This window comes from Lytechinus variegatus, chromosome 5 (assembly GCF_018143015.1).
Source record: "Lytechinus variegatus isolate NC3 chromosome 5, Lvar_3.0, whole genome shotgun sequence".
NCBI classification, from domain to species: Eukaryota; Metazoa; Echinodermata; class Echinoidea; order Temnopleuroida; family Toxopneustidae; genus Lytechinus; species Lytechinus variegatus.
The window spans coordinates 4218877-4243487 of NC_054744.1; the positions used below are offsets into that span (position 1 = coordinate 4218877).

At 37.0% G+C, this 24611-nt stretch overlaps 1 protein-coding gene across 1 annotated transcript in view; it reads right to left on the minus strand.

The window, feature by feature from the left end:
• LOC121415102 (adhesion G-protein coupled receptor V1-like) overlaps window positions 1-24611 on the minus strand; it is a 109675-nt gene that overhangs the window by 58293 nt on the left and 26771 nt on the right. Inside the window, exons 18-35 of the mRNA XM_041608198.1 lie at window positions 23613-23738; window positions 22696-22910; window positions 21973-22214; window positions 20848-21249; window positions 19627-19756; window positions 16345-16487; window positions 15370-15543; window positions 14630-14812; window positions 13742-13836; window positions 13033-13211; window positions 12375-12541; window positions 10926-11184; window positions 10118-10246; window positions 4708-4826; window positions 4078-4259; window positions 1238-1568; window positions 832-984; window positions 130-358 (exon numbers count right to left, since the gene is read on the minus strand). Coding sequence (XP_041464132.1) covers window positions 130-358; window positions 832-984; window positions 1238-1568; window positions 4078-4259; window positions 4708-4826; window positions 10118-10246; window positions 10926-11184; window positions 12375-12541; window positions 13033-13211; window positions 13742-13836; window positions 14630-14812; window positions 15370-15543; window positions 16345-16487; window positions 19627-19756; window positions 20848-21249; window positions 21973-22214; window positions 22696-22910; window positions 23613-23738 — 3458 coding nt within the window. The remainder of the gene's footprint in view (window positions 1-129; window positions 359-831; window positions 985-1237; window positions 1569-4077; window positions 4260-4707; window positions 4827-10117; window positions 10247-10925; window positions 11185-12374; window positions 12542-13032; window positions 13212-13741; window positions 13837-14629; window positions 14813-15369; window positions 15544-16344; window positions 16488-19626; window positions 19757-20847; window positions 21250-21972; window positions 22215-22695; window positions 22911-23612; window positions 23739-24611) is intronic.

The following is a 24611-nucleotide window of genomic DNA, read 5'->3' on the forward strand; positions in this document are numbered from 1 at the left end:
TGGCCTGATCGTGCAAATGGCAGCCTAGATCTGAAGAGGGGGCCATCATAACCCCCCCCCCCCACCATGTACATCTCAAACAGCTCAGTCCTTTATGTGAAAACCACAATTCAAAATTATGTGACTTACCCCCTCTCTCAATAACAAGCTCCACACTGACACTGAGACCAGGCTGCTCCTCGATGGCCAGCATCTGACCGCCGTCGGTTGCATCTGGGCTGTTACTATACAGCCTCCATACACCGTTAGCATCGTCGTTGTTCTCTATGGTCACACGGGTGGACCGACGATCGCCAAGGGTTGGAAGGTTTAGAGGGGAGGGGCTGTTGTTCCGTACGCGAACAGACATCAGGCTCAGCTGCAATAAGGGAATAGAAATAAGTTTGTTAACCGACAGAGTTGGCGAGACCAGGGGGGGGGGCGTTTCATGAAAGGACTTGTCGGACGTTTTATCCGACAGTTACCATAGGAACAGTGCCTCTCAGCAAATGAAAAATCATGGAAAGATGTCAGATCTGACAACTTGTCGGATGAAAATATTGATGAAACGCTCCCCAGAGTTTAAATTAAACCCGAGTTCAGAATAAGGGTCAATGGGTCACTCCTCCTAAGCTATGGATGATCAGGGGCCTCTTTCATAAAACTAGCTATAATAGCAAATTTACAATATCAGTTAAAAGCTACTGAAATCCTTCAATCTTATTGGCCGAGAGTAAACCTATTGCAGAAATTGTGCATTTTTTATTCTAAAGAGTCTTTATGAAATGGGCCTAGAATATTCACGAGTCAAGATCAACTCGAATAATCTTTTACTTCAGGGTACTAACTCACCCCAAACGCTTCATCCTGTTCCGGTAAGGTGTCGTTGAGGATCATGACTTGAGCGAAGCTTTCTGATTCTCCATCTCCGATCAGGAACGTTCCGCTGGTCACCGGTTCGTAGTCGACACCAGCGATGGCCTGGCTCGCATACAAGGCTTGAGTCTATCCATAAAAGAGAATGGAAGCATTACAATGCATCATCAACAATAATACAATTATCGCTATCATTCTTGCACTTGTCCTTTTTCAGAATATCTGCATGTAACTTGTAAAGTACTGATTATGTCATTTACCACCAAAATACAATTTAACATGATTTCGCAAAATGAAGTGATCCAAAAAATACATTATCATTCTATCTTTAGTCCATTAATGTCTTGGTGGGAATGACTAACTGAATAAATAAAAAACTGACCTTGACACTGTCCTTCAAGTAAAGCATGAACCCTGTATTCAGGTCAACACTCTCGGTGCCCGAAGACACTGTCAGAAGACACAGCACCGTCATATTTATGGCGCGGTACTCAAAGGCACCACAGGCCTGCTGGCGGAGACAGGTCTCGGCACAGCCCTGGAGCGTGTTGGAGAAGGAGGAGACATCGAAGGACGTCTTGGCCACTTGAAGACTGCCCTCTATTGGTGACTGGTAGTAACTGACCGGAGTCTGGCCATCGAGCGTGGCTTCTGAGATGATGTCAAGGGTCATGGTGCTGTAGGTCACTTCAAGGGTGCCAAAGTTTCCCCCACTACCATGGAGAGATATAAGAAGTATTTAGAAAATAAAGTCTGGTAATAACTGATTCATGATTCAATTAATCAGTTAGCTTTTAGTTTTAGAAATATTTATTCCAAGATGCATATGTTTAGGAGTATTTTCTGCATTTTTGGAGATCTCATGACACAAATTCTTCGCACAAAATAAAAGAAGGGCATAACCAATGAACATAAAAAGTGATAATGAAATGACAAACGTCCAGAAATAAAGCACAAACAAGTGGAATGCCTCTGGCCCTCTCACCTGCACCACGCAGTTCAACATAGCAGCAGTGCTGACTATGAAAACTACTATAACTCGCACAAGATGTTCAGTGATACTTGGTTACTCTTATTTCCACGTTTTATGAACTAGACCAATACACTTATAAAGATTGGAGGTATTTCAATGTGGCCAAAGTTCATTGACCTCACATGACCTTTGACCTTGCACAGGATATTCAGTGATACTTGATTACTCTTATGTCCAAGTTTCAAAAGTCAGATCAATAAACTTGCAAAGTTATGATGGTAATTCAACAGATACCCCCATTATGGCCAAGTTCATTGACTTTTGACCTTGGTCATGTGACCTAAAATGCGCACAGGATGTTCAGTGATACTTGATTACTCTTATGTCCAAGTTTTATGAACTAGACCAACATACTTTCAAAGTTATGATGGTAATTCAACAAATACCCCCAATTCGGCCAAAGTTTATTGACCCTAAATGACCTTATGTGACATGAAAGTTTCATGACCTAGGTCCATATACTTTCTAAGTTTTGATGTTGACGCAGCTGTCGGAAAAGCGGCACCTATAGTCTTACTCTGCTATGCAGGTGAGACAAAAACACTATATTAATAGGCTAAAAGGCATAAAGAGCCATTTAAAAAAAATAAACTTATTCATTACTGAGAGAGAAGAGAAAACAATGGTAGAAGGTTTTTTTTTTCATGTTGATATCACAATATTGTGGCATTGATTAATCAAGACACAAGTCCTAGTTCAAAGTTACTATCATTCAACAATTGGTTGTATTGAATATGATACGGACTGCTTCACTTTCTTTCCATAACCATTGACAGTCCAACAATGTGTAAATATCACCCATTGTAATGTGTATATATAACAGGTTGACATAAAAAGAATTCCTTAGTGAGGAGTTTTCAGTTTGTGAATGCTTCTTTCTAGTGAACCTAGTAACGGGGTATCCCATTCACCTGTGATCAATGGATAGGATCTATAATAAAAGCTTTCTGACTGTCAAGAATGAATATGCATGTAAGACTGGTGAATAATTACATCTCATTCAAATAAGTCATCAATATTCATGGCCTTATGGCAAGCCTGACAAGACGTGCTCAACTTTTACCAACCATGAAAAAAACACATATACTCTGGACAGGTTTATAAGGGAGATTCGCCTAGGCCTCAATTGGAGGCAGCCGAGCGCACAAGGCCAGGATACAGTGACACATGTAACCAAGTAAACCAACATCACATCATCATCATACAGCCATGTACAACACAAGACTATACAACATGCCTAACCTCTAACCTTTTCACTGTATCCTGGTCTTGTTATTATCTATTTATGCTGGCCGTTTTTCGCCAGCATAAGTTGGTAATGCTAGTGGGGCTGCGTTTTCGACTCTAAATCATGTTCTGCTAATTTTTTTGGGTATGAAATTGGCACCTATTTTTTCACTTCCGTTTGCTTGGAAATGGGCAAACAGAAGTGACAAATAGGTGCACAAATTTGAAACACATTATTTCCATTGACCCTAAATGACCTTTGACCTTAATCATGAGACCTGAAACTTGCACAAAATGTTCAGTGATGCTTGTTTACTATTATGTCCAAGTTTCATGAACTAGGTCCATATATTTTCTAAGTTATGATGACATTTCAAAAACTTAACCTCAGGTTAAGATTTGATGTTGATTCCTCCAACATGGTCTAAGTTCATTGACCCTAAATGGCCTTGGTCATGTGACATGAAACTCTTATAGGATGTTCAGTAATACTTGATTAACCTTATGGCCAAGTTTCATGAACTAGGTTCATATACTTTCTAAGTTATGATGTCATTTCAAAAACTTAACCTCAGGTTCAGATTTGATGTTGACGCCACCGCCATTCGGAAAAGCAGCGCCTATAGTCTCACTCTGCTATGCAGGTGAGACAAAAACCCTAAAATTCCCTTGTTACCAATTTGCAAAAGAAAAATAAATAAATTACATCTTCAAATATGATTTCCACAATTTGAAGAATGAAGTAGTTTTTCACGGGTACACCATGTAATCGTTCGTGGGCATACATGTGTATGTTGGTCCTAAAAAGGACCAACCAAACTCAAACATATGCCCATGAAAGATTACATGGTGTAGCATGAAACCACTACACTATTCTTCTTTTTCATCATGGTAACCTTCAGAAGAATCATGTTGCCAATTTGCTGAAGAAAATAAATAAACTACACATTTACAATACCAACCTCCTAATGACCCTCAATGCAGCGATCTCATCCTGCTGATCCGTCTCCTGGACGAGGTTATCTTCCAAGGCAAACTCCACCGTGCCATGAGGATTGTCATTAGCTTCTACACTGATGATGGCTTCAGGTTGGTCTCCGACCACTCCTCCGCCGGTAGCATTCACCAGGAGCAGTACAACATTCTGCAAAGAAAGGATCACCATTACATATAGATTAATCTCACTTGGAATGAACTAAAAATGAATATGAAATGTATTTTGTATCTTCTTATTTTTAGCAACCTCTTCTATGCCAGTAGCATTTGCCAGGAGCAGCATAACATTCTTCAAAAGAAAGGATCACCATTACATATAGATCAATCTCACTTGGAATGAAGTAAAAAATGAAGACTAAATGTATTTCATAACTTCTGATTTTTACAACTTCTTTTCTGCCAGTAACATCCACTAGGTACAAGTACATCCTGCAAAGAAAGAATCACCTTAATGTAATCCCACTTGCAACAAACTAAAAAAGAACATGAAATGTATTTTTCATATCTCCAGATATTTACAAACGCCAAGGAACAAAAATCTGAGAGTTTGGTAGTCAATTGGTTTATATAAATAATATGATATATGTCCAACGTACCTCTCTTTCTTCTGGTACATCGTCAGGCAGAATATTGAGCGTGAAAGTCCTTGTAACATCGTTGGATACAAAGTAAAGGGTTCCTCCGGTAGGAAAGACATCATCTACGGCTAGCTCACCTGCAAAGAACATCAACATCACCATCAAGTAAAGATGTCCAGAATTTCACAAAGAAATTTTTACATTTTACAAATTTTTCTTTTCCAGGGCTTAAATCAATATTTCTCCACAAATCGTAGAATCAAATACATTACAAACAATAAAACACATGTGTAGAAAACAAAATTTGAATTAGCTCGATGTGCCTTGATCCATCAAGATCTACAACAGTGCATTTGTTTCATATACATCTCATAGTAGACTTGTTAAGAGGTTGAACGCTGCATTTTTGAGTACAAATGTCCAACTTGGCACAAATGTTCCTTGAGTCAAAAGAAAAAGATTCATCCAAAGAGACACGCTGTATCTATGCAAATAAGCAAGTAATTTGCATAAATTTGCATATTATGTCGATATAGGAAAAACAAGTAATTCAGAATAAATATTTCACCAGAACTGCCCTAAAATTGGAAATAAAGACTTAGGGTAAGACAGGGAAGAAAACTGTCATAAAATAATTGGGCTATCCTTGTTTATTATTACCTAATTTACATAAATTATGCAAATTATATTTTAAAAAAGAGTATTTTTTCAAGAATCCTGAACTGTTTAATAAATAACGGCAATTAATACGAAATGTCAACATTCTACATGAAAGAGAATATATTAGCGAAAACATCGATATGCTTCATGACAGTATTAGTGTCTTAATTTGCTTAGAAAGAGGGCAAATATGTCAAAATGTATGACGTGATATTGCGCTAAAACGAGACCAAAACAACCTCAATGTCACAGTCACACTCACGAATCGGACAATAAAGCGATCAATGGTATGTCATTCGAGATAACACAATCTCAACACAATAGCTTCCATCGGCTTCTCGTATCGCTTTTGTTGGTGTGTCTGCCACATCGTAATCTGTGATACACACGGGCAAAATGCATTTCGGTATCGGTAAAACACTATTAATTTTGTTTTATTTGTTTCTCTTGGAAAATTTACAGGAGACATTGCTTTGCAGGTTACTGCTTAAATGAAGCTCTGGCACATGAATCATGACGAATGTACCCTACCTCAATCCTTATTTTAACTTTGTTAAAATATATATCTTTTGAAGACCCCAAAGTGGCAAAACTGCATCTCCCCGGCATTCCCGCTACTTTACAAAACCAGTTTGACTTGGAAAACAAAGATGTATGAGACATCAGACATGATTCCTGAAAAAAATATATTTTTGTTTATTTAAGCCAACGGGAGCCTTTCGAATTTACCCCATCCCCTCTCCGTATTTCGACTTTAAATACAAAAATATCTTGTTTTAAAGCCATCGGCAAGACAAATTGCGTTTTTTCTTGTTATAATAAAGCAACTTTTATATCTATATCTTTATTTTTACATTCATCATTATAGCTGAAATTTTTTTATATTCAGACCTAAAAAGGGACATTATAAGCAATTTTTTTTGTAATCATAATATGTACCTGCCTCGCAAAACAATGCGAAGCGCGAGCTGAAATTTTTGTATATATTGACCCAAAATGGGGAATATATTTTAGGAATCCATTAAGATTATACATATCTCAGCAAAGTCATCTAATGCTAGTACCAACCTTTGCTGATTTTGTTAGAATTACATATAAACACATTGAGCATTTTTTGGAGACATGGTAATCATGATTATCATACGCATCTCACTACTCAAATACTGCGAGCGCGAAGCGCGAGCTGAAAATTTCGGAAATTCAGACATAAAGAGAGGCATTCTAAGTCTTGTTTGTTTGCAGGAATTCACTAAGACTGTACGTATTCATAAACCAAATGATGCGAGCGCGAAGCGCGAGCTGAAAATTTTTGATATTGAGATCAGAAAACTAGACATTTTAAGGACTGATTTTAGAAATTCATTGAAGAGTAGACATCTCACCAAACAACTAATGCGAACGTTAGCACGGACAGGAAATGTTTTATATTAGACCTTAAATAGGGCAATCAATTTAAGTAGTCATAAAAAAGAGCAAATGTCAGTTCATGAAAAAATTATGACTCGAATTCCGAGGTAATGTATTTGGTGTACAGTATTGATTTGAAAACAGAAGGTTTTAGTAAATCAGGATTATTATCTCTTTAAACGGTCTATGCGAGCACCAGGAACAATAAAATCATAGGCCCTGTGAGCAAATTATGTTTCAAAAGTTGGAAAAAAATGCTTTTTCATGTAATATAACATAATTATAATATAACATTTATAATGAACATAATTTCTTCTTTCCCCACTACGTTTCTCTTCCTTTCTCCCGCTTTTTCGCCCTTTCCCCCTTTTTTTAGGGGGAGGGGCCAGCCGATCGGGGGGCACGTGCCCCCCAATGCCCTCCGTAGTTACGCCCCGTTTCTACTACAGTAAAGCCTCTTTGCGTTCTCCTCTTGAAAAAAAACATAGAAGGCATTGTTTTATTTCTCATAATATAAGTTCGTGTACGTGACGGTGGCCTGTCGAAGTTGCCAAAAAACGTTTATTTTGTTTTGACAATATATATTTAGAATATCGTCTAAATGAAGCCCTCATCTGGAAAAGGGCACTTATTAAAGGCAGCATCTACATTATATAGAGGAGGCCTTGGCACTTGGAAGAGGGGGCTGAAGCTTGTTTGATTTCTTGGGATCAAAATTTTACATTGAACCTTTTTCGTTTTTCAAATTTACATCAATAAATTTTACAGGAAATAAACAAAAAGGATTGCACTACAAAATGAATTTTTTTGGGTAACGTTTCTTTTTTTCGTTTTGTCACATCTGCCGGAATTTCAGGGGGTGCTATCTAGCAAGAATAACACACGCAGCACCCCCCTCCCGCCCCCTCGTCCGGAAAATCTTGCGTTGTGCTTCAGCCCCCGCTTCCAAGTACCAGGGCCTCCTCTATGTGATGTAGATGCTGCCTTTAATAAGTGCCCTTTTCTAGATGAGGGCTTCATTTAGACGATATTTTAAATATATATTGGCAAAACAAAATAAAGGGTTGGGCAACTTTGACAGGCCACCGTCATGTATACGAACTTATTTTATGAGATTTAAAACAATGCCTTCTATGTTTGTTTTTTTTTTAAGAGGAGAAAGTAAAGAGGCTTTACTGTGTGTAGTAGAAATGTATCGTTCTCCCGAATGGGCTCTGAAAATATTTAAATTTAACATAGAGTGGAAGCAATAAAAGGGTTTGAGTATTTTAGAGCTTACGTGTGGCTTTTGTTTTCAATGTACTACAGCTCTTCTACATGTCAATTGTAGAGTATTTTCTCCTCAATCTATTCCAAGATATCAATACAAACCATGGGCGGAAATCCCAGGGGGGACAGGGGGGACGTGTCCCCCCTACTCAAAATAGTAGGGGGACACAATATCGAATGTCCCCCTACTTTTTTGGGTCTTTGGTGATGCTAAGAAATATATCACTCAAATGGGAATAAAACGTACGTTTTTGGACGACATGACCTTTTTTTTATTAATTTTTTTTGCTTGTCAAATATATTTTCGTCAAAATGACCTTTAATTTTAGGTAATAGCGTTTTATTTTTTTTGCTTGTCAAATTTTCCAGACCCTTGTCCCCCCTACCTTTTGGGAGAAATTTCCGCCCCTGATACAAACAAAAGTAATCTTTTAAGAGTTCTAAAGACAATAAACTATTTTTGAATACATAAAACCAAAAGGGAAAAGGGTATCCTAGGCATGCTCCTGTTGGGTTATAGCCTTTACTGTGCTAGAACATTAATACAAACTGAAGAACAATAATAATAATAACATTAATAATATTATTAATATAGATAAATATGAAATATAGATATGAAAGTTGCTTTATTATACCAAAAACGCAACTTGCCTTGCCGGTGGTTTTTAAACACGATATTTTTTTTATTTAGTGTCGAAATACAGAGAGAGGATGGAGTAAATTCGGAGGGCTCCCGTGGACGTATAGTCTTAAATAAATAAAAAAATATCTTCAGGAAACATGTTCACTGATGTCTCATACATCTGTCTTTTCCAAGTCGATAATACAAGTCAAACTGGTTTTGTGAAGTAGCGAGAATGCATCGGGGGAATGCAGTTTTGCCACTTCGGGGTCTCCAAAAGACATATATTTTACCAAAGTTAAAATATGGATTGATGTGGGGTACATTCGTCATGATTCATGTGCCAGAGCATCATTTAAGCAGTAACCTGCAAAGCAATGTCTCCTGTAAATTTTCCAAGAGAAACCAATTAGAAACAAATAAAACAAAATTAATAGTGTTTTACCGATACCGAAATGCATTTTGCCCGTATGTATCACAGATTACGGTGTGGCAGACACACCAACAAAAGCGATACGAGAAGCCGATGGAAGCTATTGTGTTGAGATTGTGTTATCTCGAATGACATACCATTGATCGCTTTATTGTCCGATTCGTGGGTGTGACTGTGACATAGAGGTTGTTTTGGTCTCGTTTTAGCGCAATATCACGTCATACATTTTGACATATTTGCCCTCTTTCTAAGCAAATTAAGACACTAATACTGTCATGAAGCATATCGATGTTTTCGCTAATATATTCTCTTTCATGTAGAATGTTGACATTTTGTATCAATTGCTGTTATTTATAAAAACAGTTCAGGATTCTTGAAAGAATACTCTGTTTTAAATTATAATTTATGTAAATTAGGTAATAATAAACAAGGATATCCCAATTATTTTATGACAGTTTTCTTCCCTGTCTTACCCTAAGTCTTTATTTCCAATTTTAGGGCAGTTCTGTTGAAATATTTATTCTGAATTACTTGTTTTTACTATATCGACATAATATGCAAATTTATGCAAATTACTTGCTTATTTGCATAGATGCAGCGTGTCTCTTTGGATGAATCTTTTTCTTTTGACTCAAGGAACATTTGTGCCAAGTGGGACATTTGTACTAAAAAATGCAGCGGTAAGCCCCTTTTTTGCAGTTAACAAGTCTACTATCATGCTGATATTTTAATTTCTTTTGAAATGATGAAAATGATAAATATCCTTTTCCACATCTACATGTAGTTGAAAATATATAATAACTAGCATATGAAATATCAAAATAAAAGAAGTTAATTTCCGCCTGGTATGCCAAATACAAAATCATCAAAAGAAGACTTTTTACATAATCAGTTTAAGATTGGAATTTTTTTCTAGAATCGACACTTCCAAAAATTTAAGTTTGTTGCAATCCGTACTATGGTCTTTCACATAATATCAATTGGATCAGGATCAGTTTTCAGTGAGGTGTTTCAACTTGAATATAACATGTTGTTACCATTGATTGTTGCTTGCCACTCGACAGCCACAACACCGATGGTACCGCCACTCCTGATGACGCTGAGCGTCAACTGTCTTGTCTCTCCTTCCTCTGGTTCAGTCACAATCTGACTAGAAAATCCAAATCCTGAAGGAAAAAAAACAAGCAAAGGGGCCAATTATTTCAAGTTCTTTGTAAAATCACTTCCAATTATCAAAAAATTTACTACATGAAATTCATAAGAGAATAATTATTCAGATATTTGAATATCTTTTGTAAATATGTTTTTAGGTTTGTACTCTCATACCCCGAGAGGGGGTCGATAGAGTCAATAAATCTTATCTTTCTATCTACACATATGAAATGAACATCCAATGGAACTGAAATCAACTCTATTTTTCAATTAAACTACTTTATTATGTATGGGAAACAATACACATTTCCAAATATTTGGGATGGTTCTAATGTATGCTACTTCATCCTGGTTGATTCAATAATATTTCTGTGCGTAGGTATTAAAAAAACTTTTATTATTAAACATATCACGACACCAAGAATTTTCTTTTATTTATATCCAGTATGTCTAGATGTATTTTATTTCAATAATTTTACCGCCTCTACCTACTTTCATAATGTAATAATGGTAAAACTGATGATTCTGAGCAACAATTTAAAACTCATGACTGATCGATTCATTTCATTTAGTGTAATATCAGTGAAAGCTTCAAACATTGTCTCAAAAGACTAAAACATCCAAGGCAAATTGCTTTACTGAATCCGATGACAATTTTTTTTTGTTTTTTTCATACAGTGCAATTCTTCTCACCAAAGTTCCCATATGGGTCATCGGACTGCTCAATAATGACCTCTGCCTCATCCGGTGACCCCAGAACAGCGCCCCCTGTAATCTGCTCCAACAAGACGACCCTGAATGTCTCTGCGACCTCCGGAGTCTGGTCATTGATGACCTCTAGAGGGAGGGGCTTGGTCGTCTCGCCGTCATACAGGATGACGTCGGTTGAAGTCACCGAGTAATCAACTCCGACCTCTGCGGTTCCAGGGATGGTTTGGAATTTGACGGTCACCTGGAATGGTTAGGCATTAAAGAAATCATCTTAAGAATCGAGATTAAGGATATCATCATAGAGAAAAGTGATGATATTAAGTTGTGTTTGCTTAGTCAGTCGAGCATTGGGTTCAGAAACCAGGGACCTTGGTTTGATTCAAACTTGTGCTAGCGCCCTTTGGTGAGGCATTTATTCTCATTGTCATGTCCCTTCAGTCCTCTGGTTACTGGTACTTGCTTATAAGCATTCTTGCTTACAAGCATTCATGCTAACGTAGCATGAACTAGCCATGTCAGTTACTGAAAATTAAATAGATCAAGATCATATCTCAGTTAAAGTATTTATGTAGACTAACAGTGGAAAACTTTACCTACACATTGAGATAGTAATTTTGATGTACATTGCCAAGTCTCTATTAAAATGGGAGGTGCATTATTACATTATGTAGACCTATATTTACCTGCAAGTCTCTATTCAGAGTGGGAGGTACGTTATTACATTATAAAGACTTAAGCACCAAGACTTTATCCACATTTTACCCTTCATATGTTGACCTGTAAACCCCATGTGTTGCATTATTGTAGCAGCTCCCAGTGAACTCTAAATACATGCACATGTAGTGTAAAACTCTGTTCTTTAGAAGGCTGTAAATTTTATCTAAACATTTTAATAGACAGGACATGTTGTGTAGTAAAACTTGTTTTATGGGCTTTCTTGCCATGAGTAAATTTATTGGATCACTAATTAAAAAACTTTGGCCCTTTTTTTATTATTTCTTGTGTAATTGGCATGATTTGTTTGTATTCATACCAAACTCATGACAATCTGACATAAATTGCTCATACCATAATGAAAATAAAAGGGAGTAAATCTCCAACTGATCAAAGTATATCTGACAAAATCGCCTATTTCAAATAAGTACCATGTGTCACAACTTCTAACAATGAACCTGACCATTGTTTTTTTGTGAGGAGGGTTTTATTGATTTTCTTCTCTTTTATTTTCAATGAAATTCCTGTGTCTGCATCAGAATGTATTGATTTTTATTTTTAGTGGTTTTGAAAGTGAATATATTAAAAACAAAACGAAAATTACAATAGTATGTGGTTGTGCAAACAATGCAAATGAAACACATCTACGGTTGTGTATTGATGCAATCGAAACACAAAAGAGTTTAAGGTTTTAAGGTGTTTGGTGCGTAAACTTACAGTGCCAAATGTCCCGGCTGATCGAGTGACATTAATAACAGATTGGGTCTGTCCCTCCATCACATAAACTTGATCTGACGACAACTGTAGAACGCCATTTGCATTGTCATTGGCGATGATCTTCACCTCACCGATGTTCTCAGTTCCAACTCTGGGAGAATTTGCCACTGTAAATTAGAAGATACATGATTTGCAAATAATGTATTCATATAATATATTTATTCGGTATTTATTCATATACTGATTCATTCATTTTCATTTAATTTCTCACATTTTATTAATGCAGCCAATTATCAGTAATTCACTCATTCATTCTCCAATCATTTACATGTATCTTTCTTATATTTTTACTTTATTCATTCAATCACTCATCTCTCTGTCTATCCATCCCATCATTATTCATTCATTCATTCAGTCACTCATTAATTCATTCATTCACTCACTCATCCATCCATCCATCATTTCACTCATTCATTCACTCATTCATCCATCCATCCATCCATTTGCTCATTCATTCACTCATTCATTCATCCATCCATTCACTCATTCATTCATTCACTCATTCACTCATTCATTCATTCACTTATGCATTAATTCATTCCAATAGAATGACCCCCAAAAATGGTTACATCTCTTTCAAATGAGTTCTAACTATTACCTGGGTTGTTCTGAGCAGGATTGACAATCGTGGCACTGATGATATAGACAAAGACACTCTCCTCCGTCTCGGGAATGGCATCGTCGAGAAGCTGGATGGTGACATTGGCCGTCTCTTGACCAGCCAGAAACAACACCATACCTTGCGTCGCTACAAAGTCCTCTCCCTCCTCGGCTCTCCTGAAACAAGAGAATTATTTTAGAAAGATAGCCTTATGTGGGCTCGTCATGGACTAGTGGTTCTCTCTCGTCTTTCAGACAGAGGGTCATGGGTTCAAATCCCTGCCATGGCTTGCTTTCCTTCAGCAAGAAATTCATCCACATTGTGCTGCACTCCATCCAGGTGAGGTGAATCGGTACCGGTAGGATTGATTCCTTGAATGCACTAAGTGATGTCGATAAAGCGGTAGTTCGAGCTAAAGCTTGGGTGATAAAAGTTGCACTTTCTATCCTCTGGCAAAAGTCCCACTATAATTAATCTTATTATTGATATATTTGATATTCTGAAATTAACACTTGTTCAACATAAGCGTACAATCACTTAGTACAGTACCAAGATGACTACAATAAGGTTAAGTCAAGTTAATTTACCCGGTAAGCAAAGTCACATCATTTCATATTCCAGGTATTGTTGATATCAGCTGCACCCTCCCCCCAAAAAAAAATTCAGGGGGTGCTCCTAGCACCCATGCATCCAAAGGGGTTCTTACCTAACATGTGCTGGAAGGTTGGTAAGCTCTTCATTGAAATTCAGAGTGGCATACATCACTTGGACATCTCCATCTTGGCCTCTGTCTCGCAAAATCTGAAGAAAATATACAAACATGTCAAAAATCAACAATTGATGTTTTCAGGAGGCAGAATATAAACAAATGTCCATTCTCCAATTAAATAATATATGACTGAATCATACATATATACATGCATATGCAACAGATCATAATTTGCTGAAGATATTTTACCATAACAAGATTTTAAGATGTCTTATCAAGGGAGATCACTGTTTTGCAAGCCATTGTCTTTCATCGTTGTTTCCCAGACTCATTTTGACACTTCACATTCAAGAAAATCATAACGTCATATGTACACTGTAACTTGACTTTATCAAACACTGCTTTAAACATGCTTTTGAAAGACTATGAAAAATCTTTGTGTGGAATAAGAGGATGTATATGTTACATTGTTCATATGGAATTGCGCAATTAATAATAATACTAATAATAATAATAATGGTGGCTACTTATATAGCACACAGGTCCACCTTTCGGTGCTCATGGCGCTTTAAAATAGGCACTGCTATTATTATTACCCCGGCTAAGCTAGGCAACCGATTAAGGCGCACACAGCTTTTTGAGGAATTACTTCCTGTCGGTACCCATTTACATCACCTGGGTCGAGTGCAGCACACAGTGGATGAATTTCTTGCTGAAGGAAATTACGCCATGGCTGGGATTTGAACCCACGACCCTCTGTTTCAAAGTCCGGAGACTAATCCACTGGGCCACAACGCCACAATTAATAATAAGATTATTTAATCTTTGTTACATACCTCTGTGCCTAGAAGATAATCTCCTACCTAAATGGTTACTTGTACCTACCTGTAGAGTCACTTCAGTGCTTTCTTCTGTTGCCATGACAACTCGGGACTGCGGGTCCATCACAAACACTCCATACGGATCATCATTAGCACTGATTAACAGCACTGCTTGCGAAGCGTTGCCAATTTGACCGTCGGTGGCCATGAATAGGTTGACATTGAATAGTTCATCCAACTCGGGAACCTACATGTATGCCACGGAGATAACCAAGCAGTTAAGAGTCTGTCATTTTTCCATTGATTACTGAAATCTAAGTTCCGTCTTACAAAGAGTTAAATTGATCCAATTAACCTCAACTATATGGAAATCCATCAATGTCATAATTTTTTCTACATGAAACTGGTAGATGCCTTATTTTTAACAGGGAAAAGCATACTGAATTGTCAAGAAAACATTGAATGTATGAATATACATCATATTTTGAAAACATATTGCACAAGCATGCATTCTACATGGTGGCGTTGCTGGCTTTCCATAGTTGTGGTCGATCAGCTCAATCACAAGTCTTTGTAAGACAGGGCCATGACATGCCCACAGATTTTGTACAGTCCCAACAGATTCTTGTCAGCAAGATTTCAGATTCAATTTAAATACCTTGATTAAAATCAGGGTATCACATTAAGAGAAAATTTTTACAAAATGGCACTTTAACATATCTATGACAAAACCATGAAATAAACTTCGAATGTAAAATCCTTTTATTCAAATACAAAATAACAACAGTAAAGATTGATTCTTACACTATCAGGTTGAACATTTATCACAATTTCAGCTGTCATCTGATTCACATCAAAGGTCACGTTGCCAGAAGAGGTCACGAGGTCGCTGCTGACGAGGGCATTAGGGTTCATGGGGTCAGAGGTCACCGACCAGAAGACCATGACCTCACCCAGTGCTCCACCAAGACGTATCACCTGGGAAAATGAAGATGAAGATAGGTCAAGAACCACATGTACGTGTATTGCAAGTGATGTAGTAAGTATTTTGAACTTACTTTAAACTTGGTTACCTACTAACAGTACTTGGCAAGTGAATGACAGAATAGCATCCGAGGCTATACCGGCGAGTTGAAATTCATCAAAATCATTCATAATTTAATGATTGGTCTTAAACTTGTTCTGAGCTAAGAAGATGGTAACCATCTTCTACACAGGATGATGATGGTGATGATGATGATGAAGATGATGATGATGATGATGACGATGATGATGAAGATGATGATGATGACGATGATGATCATCATCATCATGGAGCCAATGACGATGATTGGTCTTAAGATCACTCTTAAGATGGTAGAAGTATTATTTCTGGTTGGTGGCCGACTACACCAGGGTTTACCTCGTTGTATGAGAATATTGCAATAGACGGTAACCCTATTCTACACAGGATGATGATGAAGATGATGAAGACAGTGATGATGACAACAATGACAACGACAATGAAGTCAATAGTGATGGTATCGATGAGGATGATGGTGATGATGATGATAATGATGGTTAATGATGATGATGTTAATAATGGTGATGACTACGGCGATGAAACCAATGATGATGATGATGATGATCATAATAATGATGAAGATGTAGACGGTGACGATGATGAAGCAAATAATGATGATGATGATGACGAAGCTAAAGATAATGATGATGGCGATTCTGGATCCTCCTCTGCCGAGTCAGATTATTTTCAATTAAGTGATTGAACAATGAACTAACCTGCAAGGTGACGTCATTAGTCTGGAGAGGTTCAGGCTCTTCAACCGTCACAAACAGAGATTGTGAATCAAACTCAAACGTTCCATAGGCATTATCTGACGGGAGGATGACTACTTCTATTGTGGAGGCTGGTCCAATTTGAGCTGAGAAAATATCAAAATAACTCGGAATTAAAGAACAAGTAAACACTGATTGCGCAATAAGATTGAGGACATCGTAATATGTAAATACTATGTAAACAATATGAATAATTTCATTTCTCTTCCACAAACTGATAAGGACGGACAATGGATAAAGGTGATATGTTAGTATTTGGAAATTGGCTACATGAAAGCAAAGAGCAGGATTTAGGGGGCAAGGTAATATGCTAATATATTTTTTTTACAGTGGTAACATTCTTTTGAATTCTACAACCAAACATCCTAAACTGCCGTACATAGATACATGTAGCAAATAAAGGGCAAAAAAGGCAAATATATGTTTTACAAATTTTCCTTCTTGAGGGCCAGTAAATCACAAAAATTATATTTAAGTATGAACATGATTTGATGAATACAGTATGCTGACAAGTTCAGAAATAACAGATAACATTTCCATGCACCTTTTCTCATGCAACCATCAGGCATTTACAATTATAAATATGTACATCTGCAAAGGTTGTTATTCAAAAATATGAGACAAACGGCTCCTACAAAACTAAATGCTTACAAATGAACTGGAAGCATGCAGGAGTTTCATGATGGTCTTTAATTTGTATGATTTATCTGGCTCTCTTTTTAATGACTCAACTCCTAAAATGGTGAAATAATGCTCTGAATGATTACTGAGGAGCAAAATGAATTTAAATTTTGAAATCTGTATGAACCTACAAACTTTTGGTAGATGCAACAAATTTTTCAAATGAAGCAATGACAGTTGTATTGAAAAGAGCAAAAGACATGAGAGTAGGTTGGGAAATTCAACTTTTTATATTTTTCGACCCACATGTACATGTAGGTAGATGATGGAAAATGAAAATGGCAGCTTATTGAATGCAAATTTAATAGGTGAAAATATGTTTCTGTTATTCTTGGAAATACTCCAGAATCCAGATTGCTCATGTAATACCAAATTTTAGATATACATGTACATATATATGACAGCTATGTAATCACATATTTTAAAACCCATCCTATTTCAAGCTATTTTTTTACTTTATACGTCTTTTCACATAAAAACTTAATAGAATATTGCTACTTTGGTATGCCTATCTGTAACTTCGATAGAATTCTTGATTTTAATTTTCTGCTGAGCCCTTTTACTCAGGTTTTACCATAATAGCTTTTGAATCACCATAACATAAAGCTGAAATAATGCATTGCTGCCTTAACATCAGACATTAAAATGCAAAAAAATATCTTATTAAACATTCACACATTTCCAAATTAATTTCTGGCATTTTTCCTAAGCGAATCAATAACAGACACACAGCTTTATTTGTTTATGCAACATACCAGTATAACCTAACATTGTTACCTGACAAACCCATGGAACTTTTTATAATTACGTACAAATATGTACTACAGATCAAATGCAAAAAAGGAGAGATAAAATGCATTAGTTTCTTTTTCTTCATTATTCCTTGAATAAGCAAGCACAAATATGAATTGAATGCACTTCAATCTGATGGGGAAAAATACATCCAAGAGAATGAGTAGGACTACATAGGAGAAATCTAGGAAGTTGCTAAACAGATGAAAATAGCAATGAGAGCAAAAATGTTATGGCAAAACGGTAAAATGCAATCCATAAAGCATGTCAATTAATACAAAGCAGCTTCAACAGATTCATTTTTATGATTATGATTATGAAGTTATAACCGGCAACAAAGCAAAAGCTTCCAACAAATCCTTCTGTTACTTTTTTTTTTTTGCATCAAAATGCTTACCTGTGCCTAATCATAGTAGGATGATGTTCATGTAATGTATGGGATACAAGGCATATTAAATATGATTTAGTACTGCAGGAATGGGAGGGTCGGTGGCAGGGCCGGACAATCACTGTTAGTATGGTTATAACCATATGATAATAATTCATCTACATTGAGATCGAACCAGATCATAAAAATCAGTTCAGAATACATGTTTATTGTGTTAAAGATTCATGCATCATGTTACCTAAAGCATGTTGACTCAACTTCTAAAATTAAAATGCACCCCCCCCAAAAAAAAAAAAAAAACCTGTTTAGAATACATGTATGTTCCCTCTAATCAATTAGTCCGTGTTCAACGACTACAAAATTGGGCTGCACGATTAATTCTACAGGTTTCCCGGGATCATTCTTCCCAACCACTCTTTAATTCTCTTCACTGGCTTCCTTTTAAACAGAGAATTACGTTCAAATTACTCGTGATTGTCTACAAAACACTGAATAAACAGGCTCCACAGTATTTAAGTAGCTGCTTGAATCTGTATAGACCAACTAGAGCTCTTAGATCAGCCAGTGATCACCTTCGCCTCACATATTCATTAACTCGTACATTAGCTGGTGACAGAACTTTTACGGTGTCGGCTTCAAAATCCTGGAACAACCTGCCACTAATAATTAGACAGTCTCCATCATTAGCAATCTTCAAAAAGTCATTGAAAACTCATCTCTTTAATACTTTGTAGTTTTTAAAATAGTACATCTTATTCATTGTAAGCGCTTTGGGCCTAATGGGAAAAGCGCAGTACAAATAATAAGTAATAATAATAATAATAATGTTGTGTTGAAGATTCATGTTACCTAAAGCATGTTTGACTCAACTTCTATAATAAAAAAAAACAGATGCTTTATGGTCTAAAGGTCCTGACTGGTTGTGAATTAAGTATACAGTATTTATTGAGACAGGGTGAAGTTGAAATGAGATAAAGTTGAAAATAAAGTGAACAATCTCATCTGAACAACTTTAACATACTTCAACAAATAAAGATCAATTTTCAACATTAAAGTAGACAAAAACGTTAACAGATACTCTTGCTAAAGTAGAACATGTACTTTACATCAAGTGAATAAATTTCTGTACGACACACTACCCATTGAAACAAAATTTAAAAAAAAAATTAAAATCATTAGAATAAACATGACCTCAGTACGGTAGTGATTAAGAATGTTGACTTCTTTGACAAAAAAATGGAACAGATAAATAGCTGTAGATCTAACATTATTGTCATTGTAAGCCTTAAGATATAATGTCCACCACTTGAATATGTTGGCCAGAATTTGGTGCCGATGGCTTGTTAAAAGTGAACAATGCTTACCTCCTTCTGTAGGACTTGAAAGTTGAACTTGGAAAGACTTCTCAAGTTCTGCGATATCATTATCTACAATACTGATGGAGATGAAGGCATAGCGCTGCTGGTCGGAGAACTGAAGGGTGCCTCCTGCACTCTATGATAAAAAAAATGAAAAGCAAGGAAAAAAAAGTATTTTTCAAATACGTCACAGAAAGTTGGGCCTTTGCTCATGCAGGACCTAGCCTGTGGAATTCTCTCCCACAGTTTGAAAACCCAGACTTCTGTGACCCCCTTCAATGGCAACCTGAAAACACACCTGTATAAAAGTGTTTTTTGATAGACATTGACTTATTGTTCAGACATGTATTACATGTATATGTAAATAGTTTTTGTTGTTCTTCTCTGAAGCGCCTTGAGCATCTAATCAAAATTGAAAGTGCACTATATAAATCTTATGTATAATTATTATTATGAATATGTATATGTATACATAACTTGGGTTTAAATCAAACCTTAGTTTAAAGTTGTGGTTTAACTATGGAAAGCCAATTAGAGCACAAATCCCTTACAGTACACATTCAATTTTTGTTAACTCCTGAATGACACCTAAATTGTTCATAATTGTCTTGGAATGATAACTGAAGTATTATTTTTCTTCATTATGAAAGCAAAAGGAAACAAAATAGTAAGCATAAGAAATACATGTATACAATATAAACATTTTTTTTTTACATTTGGCTCCCCATAATTTTGCAGTGTTAGGCTGTGGTCTGAGTTACCCCTGACTTCAGAATATGGGCCATGGGTTTTGCACACACAAAAATAGGTTGCTTTAATACTGAGCAAGAGAGATATCAACAACAAAAAGTCATCGTTGCAAGCAATATGGAAAATCAAGATGCAAAAAGTCTCATATTAATCCTCCATTCTAATTGATAATTGACCTTGCCAAAATTTTCTAATATTGGTTTAAAATCTCATTCCTTTTCTTTATCCTTTGTAGAGAATATCAATAGACATAAAGGGCATAAAGGGATAGTTGGCAAGAAAACAAGGGTACATGTAGAAATTAAACTGGGTTCAAAACGCCAAATGTATTTCAAATGAAGTACATTTAAAATATGACAAACAAGAAGTTATTTTATTGCCAATTTATAAAAAATAGTAACAATAAAATGCAGGTGATTATCAGACACAACTGAGACACGCTACATTCAAAGAACCAAATGAAAGCTGTTAGCCTACCACAAAGTCTATCGGATTCTTTCCGGCAGACACAGCAGAGCCATCCACAGTCCGCCATTCCACCGTGATATCCCCCAGCAACCCTTGGGCTCTGACTACAAGGAGCCTGGCCACACCTTCCTCCTCCCTCACCGTGGTCTCCACCAGGCCCAGATCAGGAGACAGGAGGGGATCGGTCTGATTTGGTGGCTGGCCGACGGAAAATTGAAGGAGACCGTGCGGGTTGTCGCTGGACGGGATGGCCACTATGTTGGTGGCAGCGGTGGGATCGATGCTGGCCCCGCTGGTGTTGGTCGATCCGATGAGACCGTCATCGGAGAGTGGAAGGTCGGGTAGCAGGTAGACTATGAACTCCTCCAGCACTTCCGGAGCCAGGTCATCCACAGTGGTGAATGTGAAAGTCTAGAAAGAAAGGAAGTTGAAAGGTGATAAAACATCTATATCAGACTTCCATCAAATCATGAGCCAACTTTAAGAAACATTCTTCAGTCATAGCTCGAAGTTTAAGAACACTAATTGCAATAATAACGTACAGACTTAAGTATGATTTAGAGTCACACTTAAATTCCTAGCTGCGTGAGGTATAAAAGGCATGACCGCATTGGTCAGACAATACCAAGAGGATGCGCACTACTGCTTATTGAAAACTAAGATTGCATGTTGCATATCATGTACATGTATGCGTCAGCATTTGATTGCAACTCTTAAGTCCTACTTATATCTTGGTGAAACACCCCCCAGTCTACATGTGTAACAATAGATTGCTCAGAGATGATCATATAAACCAGTGCCAATAGTTCATGGTCATTAAACTTGCTTTCATCATTTATAAGTGTACTTGCTTACATACAGCACCTAACACTAGCCCATCAGAGGCCTCAGAAGTGAGATACATTTAAGCAGCCAAGTAGCTACTAAGCTCTCTGCTCTTCATGGAACAAATCCTGCCATGTCCACACTGACCTCCTCTGGGTTAACTACAGCACACAATGAATGTATATTTTGAGTAAGAAAATGAACGTCCAAGTGTAGGATTCAAACCCTCTATCTTTGATAAAGAATAAACTCATCTCTATAAATGGAACTTTATAAAATGCCTCATTCACAGATGTGCAAAAATAATACCTGTTCCCTGACACCATTCCCAAATACGACAGTGCCCGAGGCATTAACGAAGTCATCCTCTGCGATCGTATCTGTGGGCTGGAGGCGTATTTCCCACGGAATGGTGACAATGCCCTGGTCGCCACGGGAACGGAGGACCCCACAGGTGAAACGAAGGGCCTCCGCGGAGGAAGTTGAAGCATTTGTGGAAGTGCATGGCCCAGAGAACCCGAAGAGTCCATTGGCATTATCACTTTTCAAGACTAGTGAGGTAAATCAAAACACAGTGAATTTCATGAAACATACAGATATCAAATATGGATGGCTCCTTAAACATGAACAATTGATCTTATCATCAATCGCAACTCTTTCATATATGGTTTTCCATAGACATCCATTGGATATGTGTAATAAAATTAATCCCATCTTTTATGTATAAACAAGGCAAAGCTATCATAAACAACCCAGGAACTATCTTCGTATAATACTAATGTTGATGGATCAAGGCACATCGAGCTTATTCAAATTTTGTTTCCTAGACATGTGTTATATTGTGTGTGATGTATTACATTCACTGTACATTTTGAATTTGATTATTTGTGAAAAAAATATTGATGAAAGACTTTCATAGAAAAAAAATAATAATTTCAAAGTCCATACAAACATAGAACTGAATTAGAATGTTACGTTTTGACCAAAACAAATTCAAAATCTCCTAAATATTCACTTGGATCAATCGGTTACCTGAGAGTAAAGCCACATCTCCACCGTCGCTGAGTGCAGCGCCCCCTCTGGCAGACATGAGGGACAGGGTGAACACCTCGTTCCCTTCGTCCTCCACATCCTGTACCGAGTTCACTTCCAGGTCAGCAGAGGTCACACCGGGGGCAAAGGTCACAGTCCCTGAGATGGGAGTGACATCCTGGGCAACAGGGTTGTTTCGGAGTTCCATCATCTCTCTGGAAAACAGAACACGGAAGAGAATATTTCAAGGTGTGGTTTCACGAAGCTCTTCTTTAAAGTTACAATTTTACAAATGACTCGAAAGTCAATACTGAAATGTGATTTTAAGAGCTTTAGCAAATGCATTAGCAAAAGCAATATAGTGCTGCAAAGTTACATGTACATATCTCTGCCACTATTTCAAACTAAATGACACACTTTACATTGCATGAACGCACCTTGTTTGCATCAAGAATACAAGACTTATAAAGGAACGTCAGTGTGCCTCATGGGTTATAGCTAAAATCAAATTCTCACAAAGACAATTACCAGTGAGTTCAGAGATCATCTGGCCGATGCATTTACTAGTGTTTAGCTCATGAGCGCACAAGAAGCACGCACAATGGATATAATCCTGCCAAGGTTTTGCCATTGAATCTTATGATTTGGTAAGCTCTGTGAGTGCGGGGTGAACTTGCCCACCGCCCGCAGTCAGGACTTAACCTGATTGAAAACATGGGGATCATTTCATCAACATTTTTGTCCAACAAGTTTTCTTCATTTCGATTGACTAAGAACTGTTACTATGATAACTGTTGGATAAAAGGAGATTTGTTGGATAAAACATCTGACAAGTCTTTTAATGAAATGCTCCCAGTGTGATTGAATGATAGTACTGATAGCATCGTTCTAATTTGGTATGACGGCTGACTTCTCACCTCTCTTGAAGAACACTGTTGTATATCCTGACATCCTGTAGCATCCCGGTGTAGAGCTCATTCCCAGGTCGAGAAGCTCCAACATACATCTGACCGTCACCGTCCAGTACCACATCATCAAGAACACTGTACAGAAAAGCAACAGCAAGAAAGAATTCTATCAATAGAATTCTCACGCGAGCTTGATACCCTGTAGGATAATGTTAACCCCTTTGGATGATATTCTGATAGCCCAGTGCCCCATCTTACAAAGAGTTATGATTGAACCAATCAATCGTAAATCTATGAAAATCCATCAGTGTCATAATTTTTTCTACAGGAAAGTTGCAAAATGTCCTTTGTAAACAAAGGAGAAGGAGAACACACCAAACTGTCAAGAAATCAATTAAGTTGTGGATATAAATTCATATCTAGAAAAAAATTTGAGCAAACATGCATTGAATAGGTCGACTTTGCTGGCTTTCATAGTTGCAAGAGTTGCCATTGATCCGATCAATCGCAACTCTTTGTAAGACGAGCCCCTGGTTTAGTTGAACCTGAATTAACTTTGACCACCCTTTTATGGAGTGCCAGTTGTCCACTCATTCATCAATTAAAAACTCAATCTTATCCTGCTACAAAAAGTTGTCAAAAAATTAACTGAGTAATGAAATGAGAAGAATGTGAAAATACAAAAATATTATGAATATTGATTAATTTAATCGCTAGAGGGTATTCATTTGTCTCGCAATCTACTATGGTCAACAAGGAAATTCGTGATCACTCTCGCAAAAAGTGTTCACTGGCTTTCTAGGAAAATTCGTGATCACTCTCGCAAAAAGTGTTCACTAGCTTACAAGTTCATGAGCTTTCGAGTGCCGCTGCAACACTTTTTGCGAGAGTGATCACGAATTTCCTTGTTGACCATAGTAGATTGCGAGACAACTGAATACCCTCTAGCGATTATTTCAATCCGCAATAATGAACCTATTTAGTATTAATTAATTTATTGATAAATTT